The sequence below is a fragment of the Micrasema longulum genome, unplaced genomic scaffold (genome assembly GCF_059751315.1).
Source record: "Micrasema longulum isolate JH-2025_06_02 unplaced genomic scaffold, ASM5975131v1 h1tg000583l, whole genome shotgun sequence".
Classification (NCBI taxonomy): domain Eukaryota; kingdom Metazoa; phylum Arthropoda; class Insecta; order Trichoptera; family Brachycentridae; genus Micrasema; species Micrasema longulum.
Window position 1 is genome coordinate 255387 of NW_028277779.1, and position 21729 is coordinate 277115.

General features: G+C 34.8%; 1 protein-coding gene across 1 annotated transcript in view; it reads right to left on the reverse strand.

Annotated features, from left to right (window-relative positions):
• Nucleotides 1–20212, reverse strand: part of kibra (WW and C2 domain containing protein kibra) — a 166059-nt gene extending 145847 nt beyond the window's left edge. The window contains exon 1 of the mRNA XM_088228467.1: nucleotides 19877–20212. Coding sequence (XP_088084593.1) covers nucleotides 19877–20004 — 128 coding nt within the window. The 5' untranslated portion in view covers nucleotides 20005–20212. The remainder of the gene's footprint in view (nucleotides 1–19876) is intronic.
• Between the last annotated feature and the right edge of the window lie 1517 nt (nucleotides 20213–21729).

Here is a 21729-nt window from a genome sequence, read left to right on the forward strand (position 1 = left end):
AGAAATACGTAACTTAAAACTACGTATGTCATTTAAAACGTGCGTAAATAATTCAATTTATTTTTAATTTTTATATTAGAAGAATGCCAGTAACTATTACATACATACTATAGGGTGTTCTTTAAACTCTGTCACATCCGAAACCACGATGATCAGTATGGGCAAGAAAACATATTAGCATATTTAAAAAAGTATTTAGAACAATGAAATTTTGTTTAAATAAAATATTTAAAAAACACAGATGGTTGCTTACTTCTGCAGGGGAGAAGTTAGGGGAGCGCAGCGCAGTATTAGACTCTCCCCCCCCCCCATCCTCGCTTCACCCCTGCAGAAGTAAGCAACCATTTGCTTTTTTTAATATTTTATTTTTTTAAATTTTATTCGTTCTAAAAAAATATTTTAATGCGCCAATATGTCTTCTCGCTCATACTGATCATCGTGGTCTCGGATGTGACAGGGTTTAATGAACACCCTGTATAACAGAGGTAAGTTTTTTTTATGCGTTCTTATGATTTAGCTAAATATTTATTTTTTTCTGCTATTTTATTTTAGTCGTTAACTCTCAAAAGGCTGGCAAATAATTCCTTTGCGTGCGGTGATGTAACATCGTATTACCACAAGCAAAAGACGGAATATTCTAAAGCTCAGACATATGAAAAAAAAACATGGAGACATACAGTTTAATAATTATTTTTCTATAATTTATAAAAATAAACATATAATTCAACCCTGTTATAGCAACAAAAAACATAAATTCACCGCACTTAATTCACGTGTGCGTCCCCCGTCACTGTCAACAACCGACTGAATTTGTTTCACACAACACCGGCTACGGCGGCTACAGAACAGGGTCTCTGTCTTCCTTGTTATGTGTTCTATCTTCGTGCTCTCTCTAAAACAGATGTATTGCTGTATTTGCGGACATTATCTGGTAGCAAGGTCAAATATGTTTTGTATTTAAAATCCAGTAGTTATACAAATTTTACGTTCCAAATCCGGTGTGCAAATGTCCATTTTAAGATTATTAAAAATACAACTTCATCATTTAAAAAAATAAGAGAGATATATCAAGTCTTTTATCGTCTGTCGACTAGTGTGACATCACAGCCACACAAGAGTTAAAAACCGTGTTGGGAAATGGGATACAAGATGCTAAAGGACGGGATTCGAACTTTGAACCACCTGATCCAGGATCCGCGACACTACCCACGGGATTATATATTTTTTTTTAAAGGAAAAGAAATATTTGCGTTCTTATGATTTACCCAAATATTTAATTTTGAGGGCCATTTTCAACGAGTTGTAAATAACTCACTATTAGAAAATGGAATCAAGTTGGGGTAGAGTGGGATTCGAACCACAGACCTTTGGTCCGTGAGTCCGAGACACTAGCCACAGAACCACAACCCGATTTGTACTTAGAGGGTAAATATTGGTGAAAATTCATTAATTAATAAATTTAATTGACGAATTCGGTACAGAGAATAAACTAAAACGAAAATGTTACAAATATTTTTCATTCATTATTAACATCAAAATATAACTTATTTATACAAAGATTGCGTGTAAAACTAATTTTTTTTAAATTTTAGGACTGAAATTTTCATATTTTAACGATTTTTACGACTGTCTTTTTGCGTAAAAAAAACTATGTTAACTATACAATTAAAAATTGTTAGAGCGATATTTTGTTTCGACAAAATATCACAGTGGAAAATTAAAACTTGATTTAAAATTTGGCATTTTCTAATAGCGATATAATGTATACCCGCATCAGTTCTTAAGCGTTCGTTGGCTTGACAGTGAAATAATGAACGAAAATTAGTTACTATCTCTTAAAGCGATCTTCGGAGCCGAAGAGTGGCAGTCGTGAAACAGTAGCAAGGGAGGAATAATTAACGTGTTCTATCTAAGATGGCAGATAAAGAAATTATTATCAGAATGTCTGTGGATTGCATTCGAGATCCGAGCCATTGTACGGGAGAAAAAACCGTAATGTGTATGTAATATTGTGAAGTAGACGCAGGTACAGTACTGAACAGTTTTATTGGAACAAGATAAAAAGTACCGGAAAATATTTTATTCTACTTTAAAAAAAAATTAGTACTAGGTACCAATAGTTAAATTTGTTTGATCTACTTTGGCCTTAATTAAACATTTTACTCTTTTTGGTATCGATTCGATGAGAGGTTTTGGCATGTAGGCATTTTTATTCCTCCCAAAACCATACTTAAATTATGGACGAAATGAACTTTTTCACAGCGAAGCAATCAACTTAAGAATCGACGATGAGACTCTTCTTATATATTTTCAATTGGGTTTGTGAATTCTTATTATTTTCCTGGCCGTCCAGCAAGATTATAGTACGGTTGTCCACTTGTAATGTATTTATTTTAGATGGTTGTTCAAATACCTTGACTAATATATGACATAATCAATACTATTTTAAATATCATCAACTTTTCTGCTCATTCAAATTTAAAACACACATTTGGTCATAATATTCATAATTACAATACGTGTTATTCAAGGAATCTTCATGTGTCTTAAGTTTCGCTCAACAAAGTTTGGCAGTAGGTCCTTGGAAAATATTGGCCATTCCGAATATAATAAACTGCCTGATGAGCTAAGACACGAAAAACTTAATAAAAAATCCAGAAGTGTCGCAATTAAAAAATATTTCTTAAATCTTTTTGATAGTGATAATTATTAATGTAGTTTATATAAGATGGTGTTTTATGTTTCTTATACAATAATGTGTTCTTTTTATTTCGGATGTATTAATTTGTATGATGTTATGTATTGTCAAAAAAATGTTTTTTTCTTATTTACGGTCCCAAATGAGTTTCTAATAACTTCTGGGAGTATAATATGTAATTTTTGTATTATATGTTTTATTAATAATAAAAATAAAAATATAAAAAAATAAACAATACATATACAAAAATAATTTCAAAAGCTCAACACTGTTATAAAATCCAGACGATTTCCGATGACACTCTATCTACCCATATGGATGTTTGTTTTTAACAAAAATCATCGCCATCCCACGAAACGATGCGATAGACCCAGCATCCCTTTTGGCGTTTCATTAAACATCTTAAGTCCTTTATGATACAGATTGTTTTAAGTTGCCTGGACTCTTGTTTTGAGAAGTCTGAAACCTTCACCTCCCCTCGTAGGATAGCGATAAATTTCGTTATTACCCTGAACATCACAAAACATGTATTCGGGCAATAATTTATTTTTCAATTTGAGTATAAACACTTAAGTATTTAAAATTACTCTTTGCTTTACCGAAAGCATGTTCAGTACCGTCAACATATCGTCGCTTCAGTTCGTTTTTGTCCAACAGACCAAAACACAAATCTGCAGAAATAGAGCTTTAAAGTGTTTTTTTACGAAATAGGCATAAATAATGTCGACAACTTAAGACAAAATTCGTTACAAAAACCCCTCAAACAATTTTTCATTTTAATATTATAAAGGCTTTCTCAGAACTTCGTTAAATATGGTCTGTTGGACAAAAACGACGATGTGTTGAATTTTTAAAAACTTAATCATAGATGCATCCATTTTTGAAGGCACCGTTGAAATGATAAAACTGGACAACGTTAAATAAAACAATGAAAAAACGCGTAAATTACCTTAGACAATCTCAAAAAAACGTGTGAACGCAATCTGCAATACACGCTGATATTCATAAAACATCAAAATGGCGACTGCCAAAACATGTTTGAAAATTTTTGCCAAAGTGGAAAACACAAAAAAAGATTTGTTTCAATTAATCTGTTCGGTGCTGTAGGTGCTGTGATAGTTGGCTCTATAAGGGAATTCTAACATTTGCATTTTTCTCAGGGAAAAGCAGTCGGACGGGTCGGCCCCGCGGCCCCCTTCCTCGCTGTAGCAGGCCATTTTGCGGGCTGGGCCAGCCGTCGCCATCTTCCTTACATTGTAGCAACTAGCTGGTTATAGTGATGTTAATATTTATTAATAACAGCGCCGCGGTCTGGCCGCGGTCTCTTTTTAATAATTATGCGTAATTTACACAGCCATTTTCGTAAATACTACGCCAGGGCGTAGTTACGTTCACATAGTTTATCTCAGTAGTATGCACCTAATTGGAAAACGGTACAACAGTTAGTATCGTGATACTTTTGAATCTAGCCCTGAATGAAACCATTTGAAGGGTCTTAATAATAAATAAAGAATTTTACATGAGAGCGTCAAGAAAAATAAAAACCTTATTTGTGGGACGCTAGGACGCAAATATTAAAAAAAATATATATATATGAAATATATTTTTACATAAAATCACAGAAAAAACGACAAGTTTTTTTCTTATTAATATCTACTATTTTCTTGAACGTACAAAAACGATCTCGTTGCAGAAATCGTAAAAAAAAATTGCCGACCCATATTTTTTTTTCTACAAGTAAGAATTGATTCGTTTTGAATATTCCATTCCATAAAACTCATTAGCTGTTTCCACACCACAACAAAAATCCGCCCGGCCCGATAAACAGATATGGAGTGGATTGAACCAGTATACTTTTTTTAATTTTTTTATTATTAATAAAACATATAATACAAAAAGTACATATTATACTCCCAGGAGTTATTAAAGAAACTCATTTGGGACCGTGCATAAAAAAGTTTTTTTTACAATACGTAATATCATACATAGTTAAAATTGTATAAGAAACATAAAACACAATACTTTACACCATCTATATGAATTACATGAATAATTATCACTATCAAAAAGATTTAAGAAATATTTTTTGATTGCGACACTTCAGGATTTTTTATTCAATTTTTCGTGTTTTAGCTCATCGGGCAGTTTATTATATTCGGAATGGCCAATATTTTCCAAAGAGCAACTGCCGACTTTTGTTGAGCGAAACTTAGACACATGAAGATTCCCCGAGTAACGCGTATTGTAATAGTGAATATCATAACCAAATTATTATTACATTAATATTAATTAAAAACCAAAACAAACATTGGAACGCTTTCTATGCAATAGAGCTAAAGGGTTTCTCTCTGAACAAGAGCGAATTATTACTCTAAGGCTACAATCGACTGGGTTCTCTTGTACGCGCGTTTCTAGCGAGTTGTTAGAATTTCTATAATCAAACTTAATCATTTATTTTTATAGTGGTGAATAATACAATAAAAAACTGGTTTGGTATTAATTTGTTTGAAATGCTATGTATTACTAGTAGTTTTTATTAATATTTTCCCAATTGCCCTTAGTTACTCTAGGAGTTTCGTTAAGGGCGCGCGTGGTCTGTTAGCTCGCGCGTTAGCAAATTTTTTTCCCGAGGTTTTAGCGATTATATAAAAATATTATCACTTTTGATTTCCAATATTTAATTTTGTTAATTGTTAGTTAATTGAAGCATTTTTATGTCTTTTTAGGTTTTTCAATACCTTATTTTTGTATGTGTATTGGCTATACAGCACCGGAATGTGGGGATTTTTTTAGCACAGTAAGGGGAGGGCTAGCATCTAAATCAGTATAGTATTTGCAACCGAGAGGCAAAACATTATTTTTGAGAAGGGAATATGGAAGTTTGGGCATTTAAAGGGTTTAAGACTTGTCCCTGTAAACGCCTAGACTTCCATTCCAAAAATTTTATCCCTCTCTGTTGCGATAAATTTAGTACGAAGACATTTCATTTGTTTTTTTTAATGGCATGTTCTTATGATGAGTAATAATGCTCGAGGGAGCGGTAGTCAAATCGATTATATTCGAGGACTTCAATTGGATCCCGCATTCCAGGAAACGAAGATGATAAGCCTTCGTGCTTTCCAACCCTAAGGACGTCGCCTCGCGTGACGTCACATCCGCGGGGAGACAGGTGACACGCGGATCGAAATGGCTAGTTACACTTCCCGCGGACGGCGGGCCAATCACCGCCCGCTCGGTGATTGAGCCCCCTCCCGCCCCCGCCCCCGCCCCCGGCGCGGATCCGACCGCGCCGCATTCTTGAGGCCAGCCTTGCCGCCGAGCTCCGCACTCTGCACTCTGACGGTCGCGGCTAGCCGATTATGCTAGCCCTAGGTGACTAGAAAAACGTACGAGGATTCATGACGGAAAAATGAATTAAAATCGCTAAAAATGCTCGGGTTGTGGTCCTGTGGCTAGTGTCTCGGACTCACGGACCAAAGGTCTGTGGTTCGAATCCCACTCTGCCCCAACTTGATTCCATTTTCTAATAGTGAGTTATTTACAACTCGTTGAAAATGGCCCTCAAAATTAAATATTCTGGTAAATCATAAGAACGCAAATATTTCTTTAAAAAAAATTTAAATATATATACATTTTAGCTGTCGTGGTCACATCCATCTAAAAAGCTGTTACCACCTAAAAAGTAGACCACCTTTCCAAAAACATTAATAATAATAATAATCGTGGTTTATTAACAAAAATAACTATTTCTTTATCTACTACATACACTCTTAGCTAATAGATTTCTCTGGATCGTGTCTAGTCTGTCTAACAAAGTACAACCTGTTTAAAAAGCAGACATTTTTATGCAAAATAAACAATAACATTACTACCTTGTAGTTAATTTATTATACAGTTATACAATATTAATTTATACCATTTATTATTTAAGAATGTTTTTGAGTAAATTTTCCGATTTTTCTCTACCTAAACCCAGTAACCATTTTTTTACAAATTTATTTAATTTAATCCGGGTCATGGTTTTTTAATGTTCGGGTAACGTATTGAATATTTTGGGGCCCAGAAACCTGAAATTTCTTTGACCGAATTCAGAGTTTGTGGTAGACCCCATGACCCATCCTCTAGTTTGACTTCATAACTTGCATTCACAAACATTATTATTCTAAAAACATATAATTCCTTATATCAAAGATCTCAAATAACTTGACGCTGGTGTACCTGAAAGGCTTTTTTAAAATTATTTTTACTACTGATTTTTTAGCAGATTCGAGAGGTTTTAATATTGATTTGTTAGTGCCTCCCCATCCTATTATGCCGTAAGTTATAATTGAGTTACATAAAATAAAATTTAGTTGTTTGATTTTAATTAGGGAAAAGATGTTACGCTTCTTCAAATCGATGCAATTTCAGTAAAGAGTACTTACCTGGGATTTATGAGCAACTCTCCCATTTGATTTAAAAACAACTTTCAGTTTTACTTCAAATAAGTACAGTCGAAAACCAATGTTGACAACAACAGAGGAAAGCGGGAATATGACGGTCGAACCGACGGACATAATAGGATTTGCAGCCAACAATATTTTGAGTATGTCCAAATGTTTGTAGTCTCGGTTTCACTCCCTGGGGAGTTCATATTTTTTATCACAGTCAAACTTGATTATGACGATCACGGAAATAGCGAGAACTCGGGTAGAATGAGGAAACAACAGTTGACATTTTAGTTTATGGATTTCTCCATACATTTATTCACTTTTATAACGAGCTACTTCTCGGACATACCGAACGAAAATATCTTCAACGGTCGAGCAAAAACTCTTCGATCGTTTAAAAACGTAATTTTCGAAATAAGAACCGAAGTAATACAATTAAAAGGGGCGACTAAATTACTTATTTATTTATTATATATACGGCGTAAGCCAATTACAACAGTTTTAATGAAGAAACATATGTACTAGAAACTGAAAGAACATAAAGTTATGTAGCAAAGACAAACAAGGGCAGTAAAATAATTATATACAATATATTTTAAAACATGATCAACGTGCAAAATTTCGAGCTAAGCCATGCCATATGATTGAAATTAATTGCAACAGAAGTGAATTAATTCAGCCAGATAGATCTCACCCACATTAATAAAAATTTCAGATATTTTACTTCACAAAAAAAAAAAAACAGATGGAAGAGTTGAGGAAATATGGATGTTTATACATAGGCCGAATGGGCAAAGCGGCCACTTAATCAGCCAATGACAGGTATGTCTAGACTTCTCTACTTCCTCCCACAAAAATGTTTTCCCTGTCTGTTGCAATAAATTTCAAAATTATTAACATTGATACTATCATAATTGCCTGATTGAAAATTCGGTTGAATTGACAATTAAGCACGCAAAGGCCTTTAAAACCAGAAATGCATTATCGATTTAATCAATTTCTATTAGAGCTTTGGAATATTTTGTGTAAAATTTTATTGGTACCACGTTCAGCTGGATTCCCCACATTATCATTACGAAATTAATAATATATGTAAGATAAATGCGGTAAAAATATTTTAGCACTATGCTTCTAAGACAAACATTGCGACATGCGAAAATTCTTTAAATAATGTACATATTTGACTAATCAATTCATCCACATTAGTCGCAGAGTAACCGCTTAAGAATGCAAGACGTGGTACGTTCGATTTTTAAAAATCCGAATGGCAATCAATAAAAAAGACGTTTAATTCGCCGCGTGAAAAAAATGACAGCACGTAGGCGGTTGTGTTTGTTTTATTCGGTGCATCTATTTTACTATTCTCGCGATGTGCGGACCGTTTTACGGTTCGCTTTAGTAAAATAAGCAACGAGAGCAAAATGCAAGATGCCTTGAAAGTTCACAGATACATACACAAGCAAACACATATACATATTTGGTTTTTTAATTCACGTTTAATCCGAGTAAATCCTTACGTCCGCAACAGAAGGGTTGAGGAATATTTTACATTAAAAACATACATTTAGACTTATCTTCTTATCTTAGTGCCCTGTCAGTTATCCCCAACGTTGGCAATCACTCTGGCGAAGGTTTCTCTGTCCTGTGCTGCCCGGAAAATCTGCTCCATAGTCCTGAAGCCAGTCCAGTTCTTGTATATTACGTAGCCAGGAGCTGCGGTCTTATATATTCTTCCAGCCCCTCGTTAACCCTCAATCTTGCCCTTCAAAATTGAATGAAGGGGTACATTTCTCCGTGCATTTTATACCCCAGATACGAAATTTAACGAACTTTTATGGTGGTTAAGAGTTCTCTGTTCGTTCAAGCTCGACTTAAGACTTCTGAGTCCGTTATCAGGTCTGCGACGTAACCACATCTCAAAAGCCTCCAGCCTGTTCATAGTTCATGTATAGTTGTGACAGATTTCGGTTTCCGGGTAGCTGTTTTTTCAACATTTAGATTATTTTGACAGCCACGGGGCTCTACTTTTGAATGGCAGCACAACTTACCGACGACAACTCGTGACATCAGGGGCGAAATAATTACAAAATAACAAAACTTTAAAAAAATACATTAATTTACAAAAAAATTGTCTTAGTTTGATAGTCTATTAAAAAATATTAAATAAATATTAAAAAAAACTTTTTTTAAACCATTTTCAACGTGGTCAAATGTGATGCTTCGCATAAATATGCCGTCGTGTGTACAGAGGTACAATTAAATAGAGATAATGCTTCATAGAACGATAGTTTAAAATTATGTTCTAAAAAATTAGCGTTGTAGCGTCAACATTGCCGTACAAAACGCGTAGCAGAGGAAAAAATACTGTCTACGCCAGTTTACTATATTACTATATCAATGTTCGTGTGTGATCAAAAAATACTTTAATTGCACTGCAGCTTTGTAAAACAAAACATATACATAGTTGTATTCGTAGATACAATCCGGTTAATGGAATAAGTCGATAATGATAGTCCTTAAAATATGGCTTGATTAAAATGACAGCTGTCAAACTAATGTCACTAGTGATGGGAAATTACTGATCACTGATCAAATAGATTTTTATCAGTTTTTGCATGCAAACATGAAACTCTGTTTCCGAAAATTGATATAAAAATGCAAAAACAAGCCTATTATAGTGTGTTTAAGACAATTATTCACTTTATACTTTTTTCATGAACAACATCAAACGAATTATTTTTTTATTCGATCAATTTGTCCCAGCTCTAACATTTCTGAAAAATGATGTAACCTCGTAAGGACGTCGTTAATAATTAGGTTCATTTAAGTTTTTTTTTTTAAGTATTAAAGCTGATTTTATACATTTATGTTTATTTATATGTCAAGCATTGTACTAAACAAATAAATTGACATGCCAGTTACGAACGATTTTTCGTGTGTCAATATAAATCATTCCTTAGACGTTACTACAAAGTTATGTCGTCACTTTTGCTGACAACTGTCATACTAATCATTTAAGGACTATAGTTATTATTTTAAGTAGATGATCCAAGGAAATATGAGCATATTTATCTTACATGAATAATTGCACGCATATCGTGATTTGCTATATATCTTAGATGTAGCTCGTTTAGGAATGACGTGTCTATTATTTATCATACGTCAGTGCTTCGAGACGAAATGTCCAAAGAGAATCGAGGTACGCGATAGTTCGTATAAAAATAATGAAAATGCCAACGTAACGTGTTATATTTTGTATGCATACGATCGCAATCTCGACTACGATCGAATTCCCGGTCCCCGCTCGTAGTCCGTACAGATAGATGGGAGGTTTCCATAGGTGAACAGGTGTTCGTGACTGGTATTACCACTAACACACGCGCGCGGAATACGCCCGCATTCCAAGCCGCACTCACACACACTCGTCTATTTGTGTTTACGACAAAATCTACGAATAGGGGACCATAGACAGATTTCAATTCGGGTGGAATTTATTTTCGGTCCGCGTAATTTTGTGGTAATGTATGGGAAACTGCCTCGCAAATAAGCGCTGATAAAGATCGGATGGGAGAAGCTGTTGAATTATTCAAATTAGGTACACGGGGTTCACGATTCGTCGAAAGCGTTCCGTTCATAGATACACATTTACATTTTTTTTTCTTTATCGGCGTACTTCGGTTCATGGTCATTCGCTTCGGCTGTCATGTTGTGTGTGGTGACCGGTGACTTGCCGAGAATCAGAACGCGGCCAGAGCCAGACTATTCGACAGTAGTACAGCGTACAATGTACGCTACACATCGCATACACACGGGGGACTCGGAGCACCTATGCGCCTTTCTTTACTCATCATTATTGGCAAATTACACGAAGGCAATGAGATCCCTCCCACGCCTCGTTGTCAGTTCCAGACCCGACTAACTGATTCAATACATAAAAAAAAAAGTCATCCAAGCACATACAATATCATCAGTTCACTGAAATAATTCATTCGTAGAAAAGTATTGATATCAAAAAATATTCATTGAAAAAAAAAAAATTAATATAATATTAGAAATCAAACACTGATTTGAGTCTACGTCTTTATATTTTTTATATTTGTAAAAATAAAATAAAGTGTTCAGTAGACTCAAATCAGTGTTTGATTTCTAATATTATAAGTTTAACTGCGGAGTTCTACAAAATAAACACCAAAACAATCAATCAAGAAAAATATAAAGTTATTTTTATTATTATTTATAAATCATATAATACACATTTATTTTAAAGAAACAAACAGTCGACAATGATATAATAACTTTTTTTTTAAATACATTAATTACATTCCCATGAATTACTACAGCTCAATTTGGGACTTAAATAATATTAACATTATTTTAAAAAGGACATTTCGCTAGCCCAAAGCAACAGGAACAAACCCGAAATTACCAATTTTGAGATTCACATGCAGATATGTTCATGAATGAAATAAATTAATGTTTTCAAATAATAAAATATTGAAGTTAGTTAGTTAACCTTTGTGAAAATATATAATTTATGATCTAATTCAAATAATTAAGTTTAATCAGACCCTTTGCATACCTCAAAGTCCGATTATCTCAGAATATGTTCTTCAGAGATATCTCACTTTCGCTTTAGGCTAGCGATATACCTATTATGATATATCATAACACATATATAAGTCAAAAAACTTCCCTTACACAAACAAAAACGATTTTAAGAATGGAGGAAGTTGTAAATATAGGACTAAGGGAGATAAGGTCGTTAACATCGCATGCTACGCAGACGATAGTGGCTGTGGCAATTCCTGATGATTAGAACATATCGATCTCAGTTAGTAATGTCAATTTGTACGTTTTTTAAACCAATGGCTTCTGACGACAGTTTACATTTCAGACACCTGAATAAGAAAAAAAAATGCATACAAGGGATAAAGAGTGGATCAGTGCTGGGAATAAAGCAATAATTTCATATTAATAAAAACCGTTTTTAGATAATCTAAAGCAGTATAGCCTATTTACATTAAGTAGGTTACTTTTATTTTATTCTAAGTCTATTTGAATGTTCCAGAGGTTTAAAAACTTTATACCTCAAACCTTCCATTTTTGACATTCACCCTTTTACAGCGTTTACGCTTTGTAAAGGTTAATTTTAAACGCCACAGTTGTTATTTATAAAATTTAGATAAATATTACGAATATTATATCCAGATATAAAAAAGAGCACTTTTTTTGTATATATTTATACAGTTTGGTATTTAAAAAAAAAGGCCGTTATAAATATAAAATAAAAACTTTAACGATACATGAAAGATAAGACAAAAAAAAACACATCAGATTCCAAGAGCGCACACGCAGAATTGTAAAAATAAAATAAATGTAATATAAAAAAATACGTTAAAATTATTATTATTATTTTATTTTTTTGAGCACGGGAGCAGGCGCGTCTAGCAGTGAAGTTGTAAACATTTGGACATTACCTAAAACTTTGGTTAAATTTTAATAACACGCTATTGAAAACTTTATGCTATACGTTATTTGAGTCGTTTTATCTTTGCATTGCTCAAGTTGGATGCTCTTATCTCTGCGAGTCTCGTAGAACAATAAGAGAACGTTATAAACTTTAATGCGCGTGCGCGGAAATTGGAATATTTTTAATAAGACTTGACTCAAAATGAAGAGAAGTATCCAGATTCCAGCGTATCAAACTAATACGCATACGCATTTGGGTATATATACTGAAAATATTGCTTGAAATTGTAAATTGCGCGCGCTCGAACATTTTCTGCGATAATTTTAAGTCTTGATATATTTAATACTCCATATAATAGGTACAGAAGAGAACTAATAGTCTTGATTCAGAATAACAGAGAATAGACGTTGTGTCTCTTTTCTCGCTCTTAATCATTGAAGCAATTTTCCACTCCTACTTTCCTTCAATCACCCTTCGTAACTTCTTAGCAATTTCCTTCACACTATCTCCTTGTTTTGTCTATATTTCTTTTATTTTAATATATAGTATATTTATTCTTTATATAGTTTTAACTTTAAAATGTCGCCGCTTTATTGCAGTATAATTTAGTGAATGTGTACATGTAATTGGATGGCAGGCCCTACTATGTATACATTTTTTATAGTTTTTATTTATATTAATTTAACCGGTACATCTGTTTGTATTTGAAATAAATAAAATAAAATAAATATTTTAAGTTTTTTTTTCATATTTATACTTTTTAGTAATAAAATACGTCATCTTCTTACTTTCAAATATTCAAGGGATGCGTCTCATTAACAGTACGTATGGACGGAACGCGCCCGATGGACGGACAGAGGACCAGATTTCGTCCCGTTCCCACTTCTCGGATCCCCCCGATGTCTCTATTCATTATAATTATTTCGCTCTTGTCGTCTTCATTTTTGTTTTATTGGTGACGGAGTGCGGGCAGGATATTGCAACACGCGACAAAGTATAGCCGCGCCGGTGTCGGAGCGGCGGGCTGGCGGAGAGTGCCAACTTTCGTTTTCCGACTGAAAGCATTTTGGAAAATCCTTCGTCGCTCTGACGTGCGGAATGCGGTCCACGTAATTATTTACGCACACGGCGAGTTATTTGTTTTGTTCTCGGGAGGCGCAACAACACCGCGGGTGTCAAGGACGGGACTACCTGGAGGGGGGGGGGAGGAATGATGTACGCGCTCGAGTGTCTCACTAAAGGGCCGTTTACATGTGGACAATACAATAGGACAATGCGAAAATTCAGCCGCAGTTCGCTCTGAAATGAATACGCGACGGCGTTTATCGCGGGCGATTTTACGAAAAATACTATTTATTTTATACCAAGATGTATTGGAATTGATAAAGAACGAACTAATTAATAAAAAATATTTTTTTCTGTACATCATTTTCGGCAGAAAAGGTGTGCGGCACGTTCGACAGCATCGGGTACCGTGTCCGAGGATAAATAAAATACTGCAGTATAAATCCACTTCGAGTTGCATTGGTCAGCGTGTTCACCTAACGTGCGAGAGGTCTCGGGTTTGATTCCCGACATGGTTGACATGAAATATTAATTTAAAAAGGTATTTTTTTAAAAGAAATATTTGCGTTCTTATGATTTACCCAAATATTTCATTTTGAGGGCCATTTTCAACGAGTTGTATATAACTAACCATACGAAGCCTATGTAAAAACTAAAATATGTTATATGCAACTACTATGGGGAACAGGAAATCAAAATGACATAAACAGACTACAAAGACAGCAAAATAAAACGAACACAGATGTAGTGGTTGGCCCGTTCGCCTAGCACAAAAAATAATGTTTTTAATCTAAAGACAGAACCGCTCTTATAAAATTAAGATACGTTTATTAATTTATGTCGCATGTAAAACAACACGAATTAAATTAATTCTCAAGTAAATAAAATTAATAACTTCCTACGTAGTGAAATCCAATATTTTGTCTACAAACATTTGAACAAACTCAAAATATTGTAAATTAAATTAAAATACGTAGAACATACAAAAAAAAATATAAGAGTCCCACGTGGTGTAAAATATAATAAATGTGAAATAAATAAATAATTTCATATTATAACAAAAATAATCTCCATATTTAGGTTTCCTATAAAACGAGATAATTATTTTATTATCATTATATTATATACGAAATTCCTCAGATTCACATAAACAATGAACTATGAACGGACAAAGTAAAATGAACGTTGGGTTTTATGTTTTATTACGTTTTTAAAATCATAATTTATCATTTGACATGATCAATAATTCAATAATGATTCTTCGGTAGAGTAGATAAGATCGGAATGTGTCTATTTAGATATGGATATAGCGTGTGTGTTTGATATATAAAATAACAATAGCGACTTGCTATTTGTCACTTTCGGCATAGTTTACATGTTTTTTTTTTAAATTTTAATATTTAACATTTCATTTTGAGGGCCAATTTCAACGAGTTGTAAATTACTCCTTATTAGAAAATGGGAACCGAGTTGGGGTAGAGTAAGATTCGAACCACGGACCTTTGAGCCGTGAGTCCGAGACACTATCCACTGGACCACAACCCGATTCGAATGTCGTTGCTGTTAGTGGAAAATAGGCAAGTTTTATGATTAAATTTAAATTGCAGTATCAATGAATGAGTTGGACAAGGGTCTTCAACATTTCGAAGCCTTTAAATTTAAAATCCTTTAACTAGATTATGCATTCCTAACAACTGACTAGTAAATGTACAATTTTCTCAATATTTAGTGGATTTACAGAATTATTATATTTGTTATACGGGAAATTAAGTATAAAAATGTTTTCTTAGGCGCGGTAAAAATTAGATCACGGCAAAATTTCTTGAAAATGTATGTTAAAAATCGTAAGAATGATTTGAATAAAAACAAACTACTTTGTGAACAACGTCACTAGTTCTTCCGAATCAATCAATGATAGGTGCATTTAATATGTATTTGTATGTTCGTTTTGAATCAACGTTCGCGTATTGTCAAACTTTATTTTATTGTTGACATTATATCGTATTTGCTGCATTTTGTGGTTACCTATCGTACTCGTATAGTATGGGACTCGTCGCACATTATTTATTCAGTGTGTATCAGTTAAATTTTAAAATAAAATGCTTTTTTTCAGAATACGGTTTTGAAATTTAAAATACTTTTAAAAAATACAATTTATAACATTTCTTGATTTGAATTTTAACAAAAAGGTTTCAAACTTTTTACCAAGCTCTTTCTTGTACCATTTTTAATATAATTGCAAGTTTTAAACAATTATTTTTTATACTTACGCACCTACACACACGCACCCTCTCCCTTATTCATTCACGCATACACACATTCACATACACATGAATACAAACGTCACACACATACAATTTCGTTTTTTTCTTCTTATATCTTATGTGTCATTAGATTTACAGTGGATTTTTTTTAATTGGCTCTAGTATTGTTAATATTTTTCTACTTATTTTGCTTATGTAATAGCTGTAAAAATCACAAATAATATAAAATAAATAAATAAATAGAGTGTTGTGAAAGATTTTCGTTTTATGGGCAGTCTATTCACCGATCAGCAGAACTCACCGAAGAGATCTTGTGACGTCACACGCGGAGTCATTCCAAAACTTTTGACAAAATGCTCAAAAAGCCTCTAAAGATAGCAGTGTCACGTATAATAAATGGACACGTTTTTCTATCAAAAATGTATTGAATATCACGATGCAAACATCAATATAAAAAAGACATTTATTATATTTCCTTAGTTCATATTTATTTTATGTAGCTCGTTACTAGTGCAAGAATAACGTGTCTATTTATTATGCGTGACATTGATAGGTCTTAAGGTCCATTATTTAAATAAATGCTCCGAGACCGAACCGAATCCGTAATACTATAATTAGAGATACGTGTGGAAAAGAGGATATCTTATGATGGAACAGATCCAGATGAAGATACAGAAGAGACCATGTGGGCAAAATGAACAGCGACAGACTTGTGTACACTGCAGCCCATGAAATCCCATCTGGGCAACGTCCGCCTAGAAGAGATGGGGGAAAAGTTGGACCTCATCATCTCAGGAAAATAACTAGTTTTCTGTGACACAGATCCCTTAAAAGATAAAGGAGAAGACATCGATATATTTTGATTCCTCATTCCTAGTTTCCCTTTCCCCCGCACTGCTCTGTGGCTTCGAGTGCCGCGGCGATATTCCAAACGCTCCTCGCAGCCGTAGAAAACACTTTTATCTCACGTATTTTGTATGTAAATACGCGAGATAAAAGTGTTTTCTGCGGCCACGAGAGCGATTCAGAATAGCACCGCTGGACGGTGTATAACTCCTACTCTAGGCAATTGGAAATTTCTGAAATGCGCATGCTTAGATGGTTGGCTGGAATGTCCCCACGTGACAAAATAACATCCTCACGCTCTCGTGGAAGCCTAGGTGTCAGATATCAACTGTAATATGGAGGAGAGACAATTGAGAAGGTATGGGCACGTGGGACGCAGAGCGCCTGATCACATGGATCACCGTCTTTTTCTTCCTCGAATAACAACCGGAAGCGGACCGAAGAATTCGTGGGTAGTGCAGAGATAGCCAGATGCGGAGGTTTGGCTCGGGGGACGTCGTCCAGGAGAGAAGGACCTAGTCTGAGGACGAGGAGAGCTGGCCCCAACAGTCTATACAGACAGTGAGTTGAGAGTTGGGATGGAGCCAGGGAGAAGAAGACATTAATATTTTTGGCGACTCGTGAGGCGTTTTTGAGCGCCTTCCCGTGTGCGCTGAAGGCCTTCAGGAGGGCGGTAGAAGGCCCAGAAGAATTTGCAATATATACCTACCGTTAGTTTTAGTTTTGTATCATCTATCTCAGTGGTCGGCAAACTCATTAGTTAAAAGAGCCAAAGATCAGCATTACGACGATTAAGATTTCTTTTGAGGGCCAAAATTCTTTTCGTTTTAAACTGTTTCCTCTTCAAAGCCAACCTAATTATGCAATGAAGATCCTGGTATTTACTCTCCGTTATTGAGTAAACATTCTTTAAATAAGCGATGTAAATGAGATTTAACGACAATTGTGTTGACAATATCGATCACCGAATGGATAACATTTGAAAATTTTCGCCTCTTGATGAATAATGCAATGTTAAACAAGTATCTTGTGATTAATTTATTGTTATACTTTTAGCTCCATATTATGTTAATATGATGCTTCTTCATGCGTTCGATTACAGTATTTGCAATATCCTCGATACTTCAAAAGGCAAGTTATTCTATGGAACCCATAGACTAAATAAATTGAACAAAAAGTGTAACTTGCGCTGTGTGAGCCGTACTCGAGTGGCTTAAGGTTTGCGAGCCGCGGTTGGCCGACCACTGGTCTATCTCAATATTTTTATTTTTTGTTTATTTTTTTGTAACTCACGTGGACAAATGACGGGTCCAGCAATATTATGTATATTATGTATGTTTGTCCAGTTGTCTGTCATTGTTTCTTAGTAAAAATAATTCAATAAATAAAAATGAAATGAGGTGATCGATCATATTTACGCTCCAAAGTTTAGATAACAGCCAAGAATGGGTATTTAATCGATAAAAATATTTAGTAAGTAATAAAACTACCATAAATATTACAAATTCTCTCAATATTTCGTGACTTTGATCACTAAAGACGGGCTTTAGGTAAAATTTAATAATAAATTTAGAAAATATTCATAGACTTGGGTAATGGTTTTTATTAAAAATCCAATATCCAAATAATGTAATTACATAATAATCTGGTCAACAACTTTCAAGTTTGTTAGTCAAAAGTCTAAAGAGAAGTCAATTGTAATTTACTAGAGAAATAAAACATATTACAACAGAGATGAAGAACATTTTAGAGAAGGAAATATAGAAGTCTAGGCATCTACAGGGCTTATGACCTGTCATTGGCTTGTTTAAGTATTAATAAGCTTCCTGCCGAGGTAAAGAACTCAACCAGTTTGCAGCAAAGAAGCAAACGATTGTAGGATTTCCTGATCAAGAATCAAAACATCAAGGTGTAAAGTTGTGTTTGTCCAGTCCAAATATATTTGTGTTGTTTAATTTTTAAAGTGGTTGTTTTTGTTTGTTTTTGTGTATATTTGATATTTTGTGATAATTTACTATTAAAAAAAAATCTATTAGAAACGCGCCGATAAACTTTTATTTATTATTAGCTTGGCGCGATCTAGATTGTTTATTTTTGTAAATAATTTGAATATATAATTAAAATTTGTTTTAAAAGTGCCCACTTTACACTCTGTATAACATTCACCATTCTGCCCATAACTATACATAACATAAAAAAACTATCACTAATACAAAAAACTTTTTTCTAATAACCATAAATTGAGCAAACGTCTCACTCCTCATGATGAATATAGCGATTTTCTAATCCGATGTGAATTCGCCTGGATGACCGGGATAAAACTATTGCACAAAGTCTGCGAAGTGTTTACAATCAAGAGTTATAAATATCACGTGTCATGCAATGAATAGCTTCATAAATCAGTCCGTATGTACACGGTACACTCGAATTCCGATGGATATCGCGCAATGGTCGAGTCCGCAAACAAATATGTTATTTCTAAAGTTATGTACCGGGTCAATAATGAACGGCTCAAAATTGACTCACGCGAAACCGACAGATAGACAAACATTGACATTCCTGGAGCCATCAGTTCGTGAAATTATTCGGCGAGTTAATTACATATCTGTTGGGCAATATCCGAACGGCCACTACTCGCTACTCGCTAGTACTAAGCTGAGGAATGCAGTCGGATTCTAGGATTAATGGCATTTCCTAATATCTCTATGCAAGCTGCTTGACAACACTGTCAGCTTCCTCACGCATCCTCTAATCATTCTGTACTCGATATCTGCTTCCACCGATACGATAATTCCTATTTATCGCTACTAAAATACGAGTAAAGAATGTTGTGTGAAATCGGCGGCCCTAACTCGCGTGTTTTCAGAGCGAGGGCAGCATCTCCGCGGGAACTTTCGGTTTGTTTTCCGATTTTGGACATAAACAATGAGATCGCGAGCTAGGAAATGACAGGACAACCGGGCACAAAAGTACGAGGACACTCCACAGGCCCCCACGGGCTCCGAGAAGGCCGAAACGTCGGATAAATACACAAAACATCTCAGGAATGCGGAGTTTTGACGTGGGGCCCCGCGGGGTGAACACACTCGCGCACTGAACCTACCTGTCTCTCGGGTCGATCCACGTCGTTTTCTTGGTGTTGTGGTCGATAAAATAGAGTTTTCCATCGTAGTCCCTCGCGAATTCCCAACCATCGGGTAAGGGTATCTCACCATTTCTTCTCCTTGGCATATTTCACTAATTAAATCCATTCAAAACGAATAGGAACTGGCACACGCGAAACTAGCTACACGGCCATGTTGAATAGCTCATTATAGTGCGTGACGTCACGACGCTCGGCCAATCGCGCGACGGGGCCGGCGGAGGAATGCGCAAGTATTGAAAGTAGTCCGCGCGGTATACAGCGACCGGAGCGCACGAGCATGTATCGGCGACTGCCGCCAGCCGCTAGGAGTTCTCCCACCGCCATTATCAAGCACGACGATAATCATGCAAATAAAATACTCTCTTTACGAATGCGACCATTATTGTCACCGAGCTTCGGTTCTGCATATCGGTAACGTTACTGGTTACCGGTTACTGCGTTCTGCGCGAGGAGCCTGCGGTGATGCCCCAACCGCCGCACTTTGAATGCTAAAATTATTATTCCCCGAGGGCTTTAGGATCCAGAAATCCGCAGCCTTCAAATTGATTACCGTCTTCTTCCTAATCTAAATCAATAATACGCAACCTTTATCCTAACCGGACCCCCTACGGTTCCATTACTTGCGAGGACAAAAACAAAAACATATTTCAGTGCGATTCTCACCACAGAAATTAGGTACCTACCCCACAAAGGAAATCAAAATAGTTTGTTTTCAAAAGATAATGAAAAACTTGCAATTATTCACTCTACTCCTAAAATAGCATTTTCACCTATCTTTATGGAACTTCATATCACTCTTGAATTGGGCTTTACTTTTTATTTCACTTTTGACTATAGCGTATATGTCCATTATTTTTTAAATCATTTAATAAAAACATAGGTAAGACTGTTTTAAAAAAAACACTAAATTGACTAATGCCAAGTTATGCCGATTGCCTTACGCCTATCAAAAGACGTTTGCAAAACCAATTTCATGTTTTCGTGAATTTTCGAGATCTAAGCGATATTTGAAATATTTTTACCGGTTATTGCATGCTTAAAATGCATACGGCGACATGTTTTTCAAATTCCAATGAAACTCGAATCTCAATTCGAGATTATTTTCCCGCCCACTCCGAATAAAATACTGCATTTTGTGAGCCAAAGTCCATTAAACTTTTAAATACGCTGACTGTTCTGAAAGGAAAAACTCTAAAAAGTGTTATCAAGAGTAAAGTATTCATTTATCGAGTAAACAACTCGACTCGTTCACCGGTCTTCAGAGCCTACATCTCTCCGTCTATAATTGCTCTTTGCCAAGCCTTTGCGTCGAGAATCAAACTCATTTGAATAATTTTCGGATATCAATGTATTCACATATTATTAAAATACGTATTGGAATTCCTTTCTGTCACAGGCAACGAAACGGATAGATAAAATTGTCGCCAGCACTCCACAGCCCGGTGTAAAATTCATGTTATACATTATGCACAGTAAAACTTGAATAAAAGTGTATTCTCAATTCTCAAGTGCTAAACCAGACGCAGATCGGTTGTTTGTCTAAAAAAATGCCCTTTCAATTTTCAATCTAATATGCTTGAAAACATTTGTCAACGAATAGATCAGATTCCCATTTGGAAAAGAGGCAATGTCATAAAATTAAATTTTAAACAAGACAGTTAAAAAATATTCAATTGTCAAAAATAAAACATGTATTTATTAAAACATTAATAAAAAGCAATAAATTTATGCCCAAACACTTCAAAAAACGTTTGCAAACATTTGTATGTAGTCCCATACCGACTTTAATACATCAACCGTTTTCGAGACGT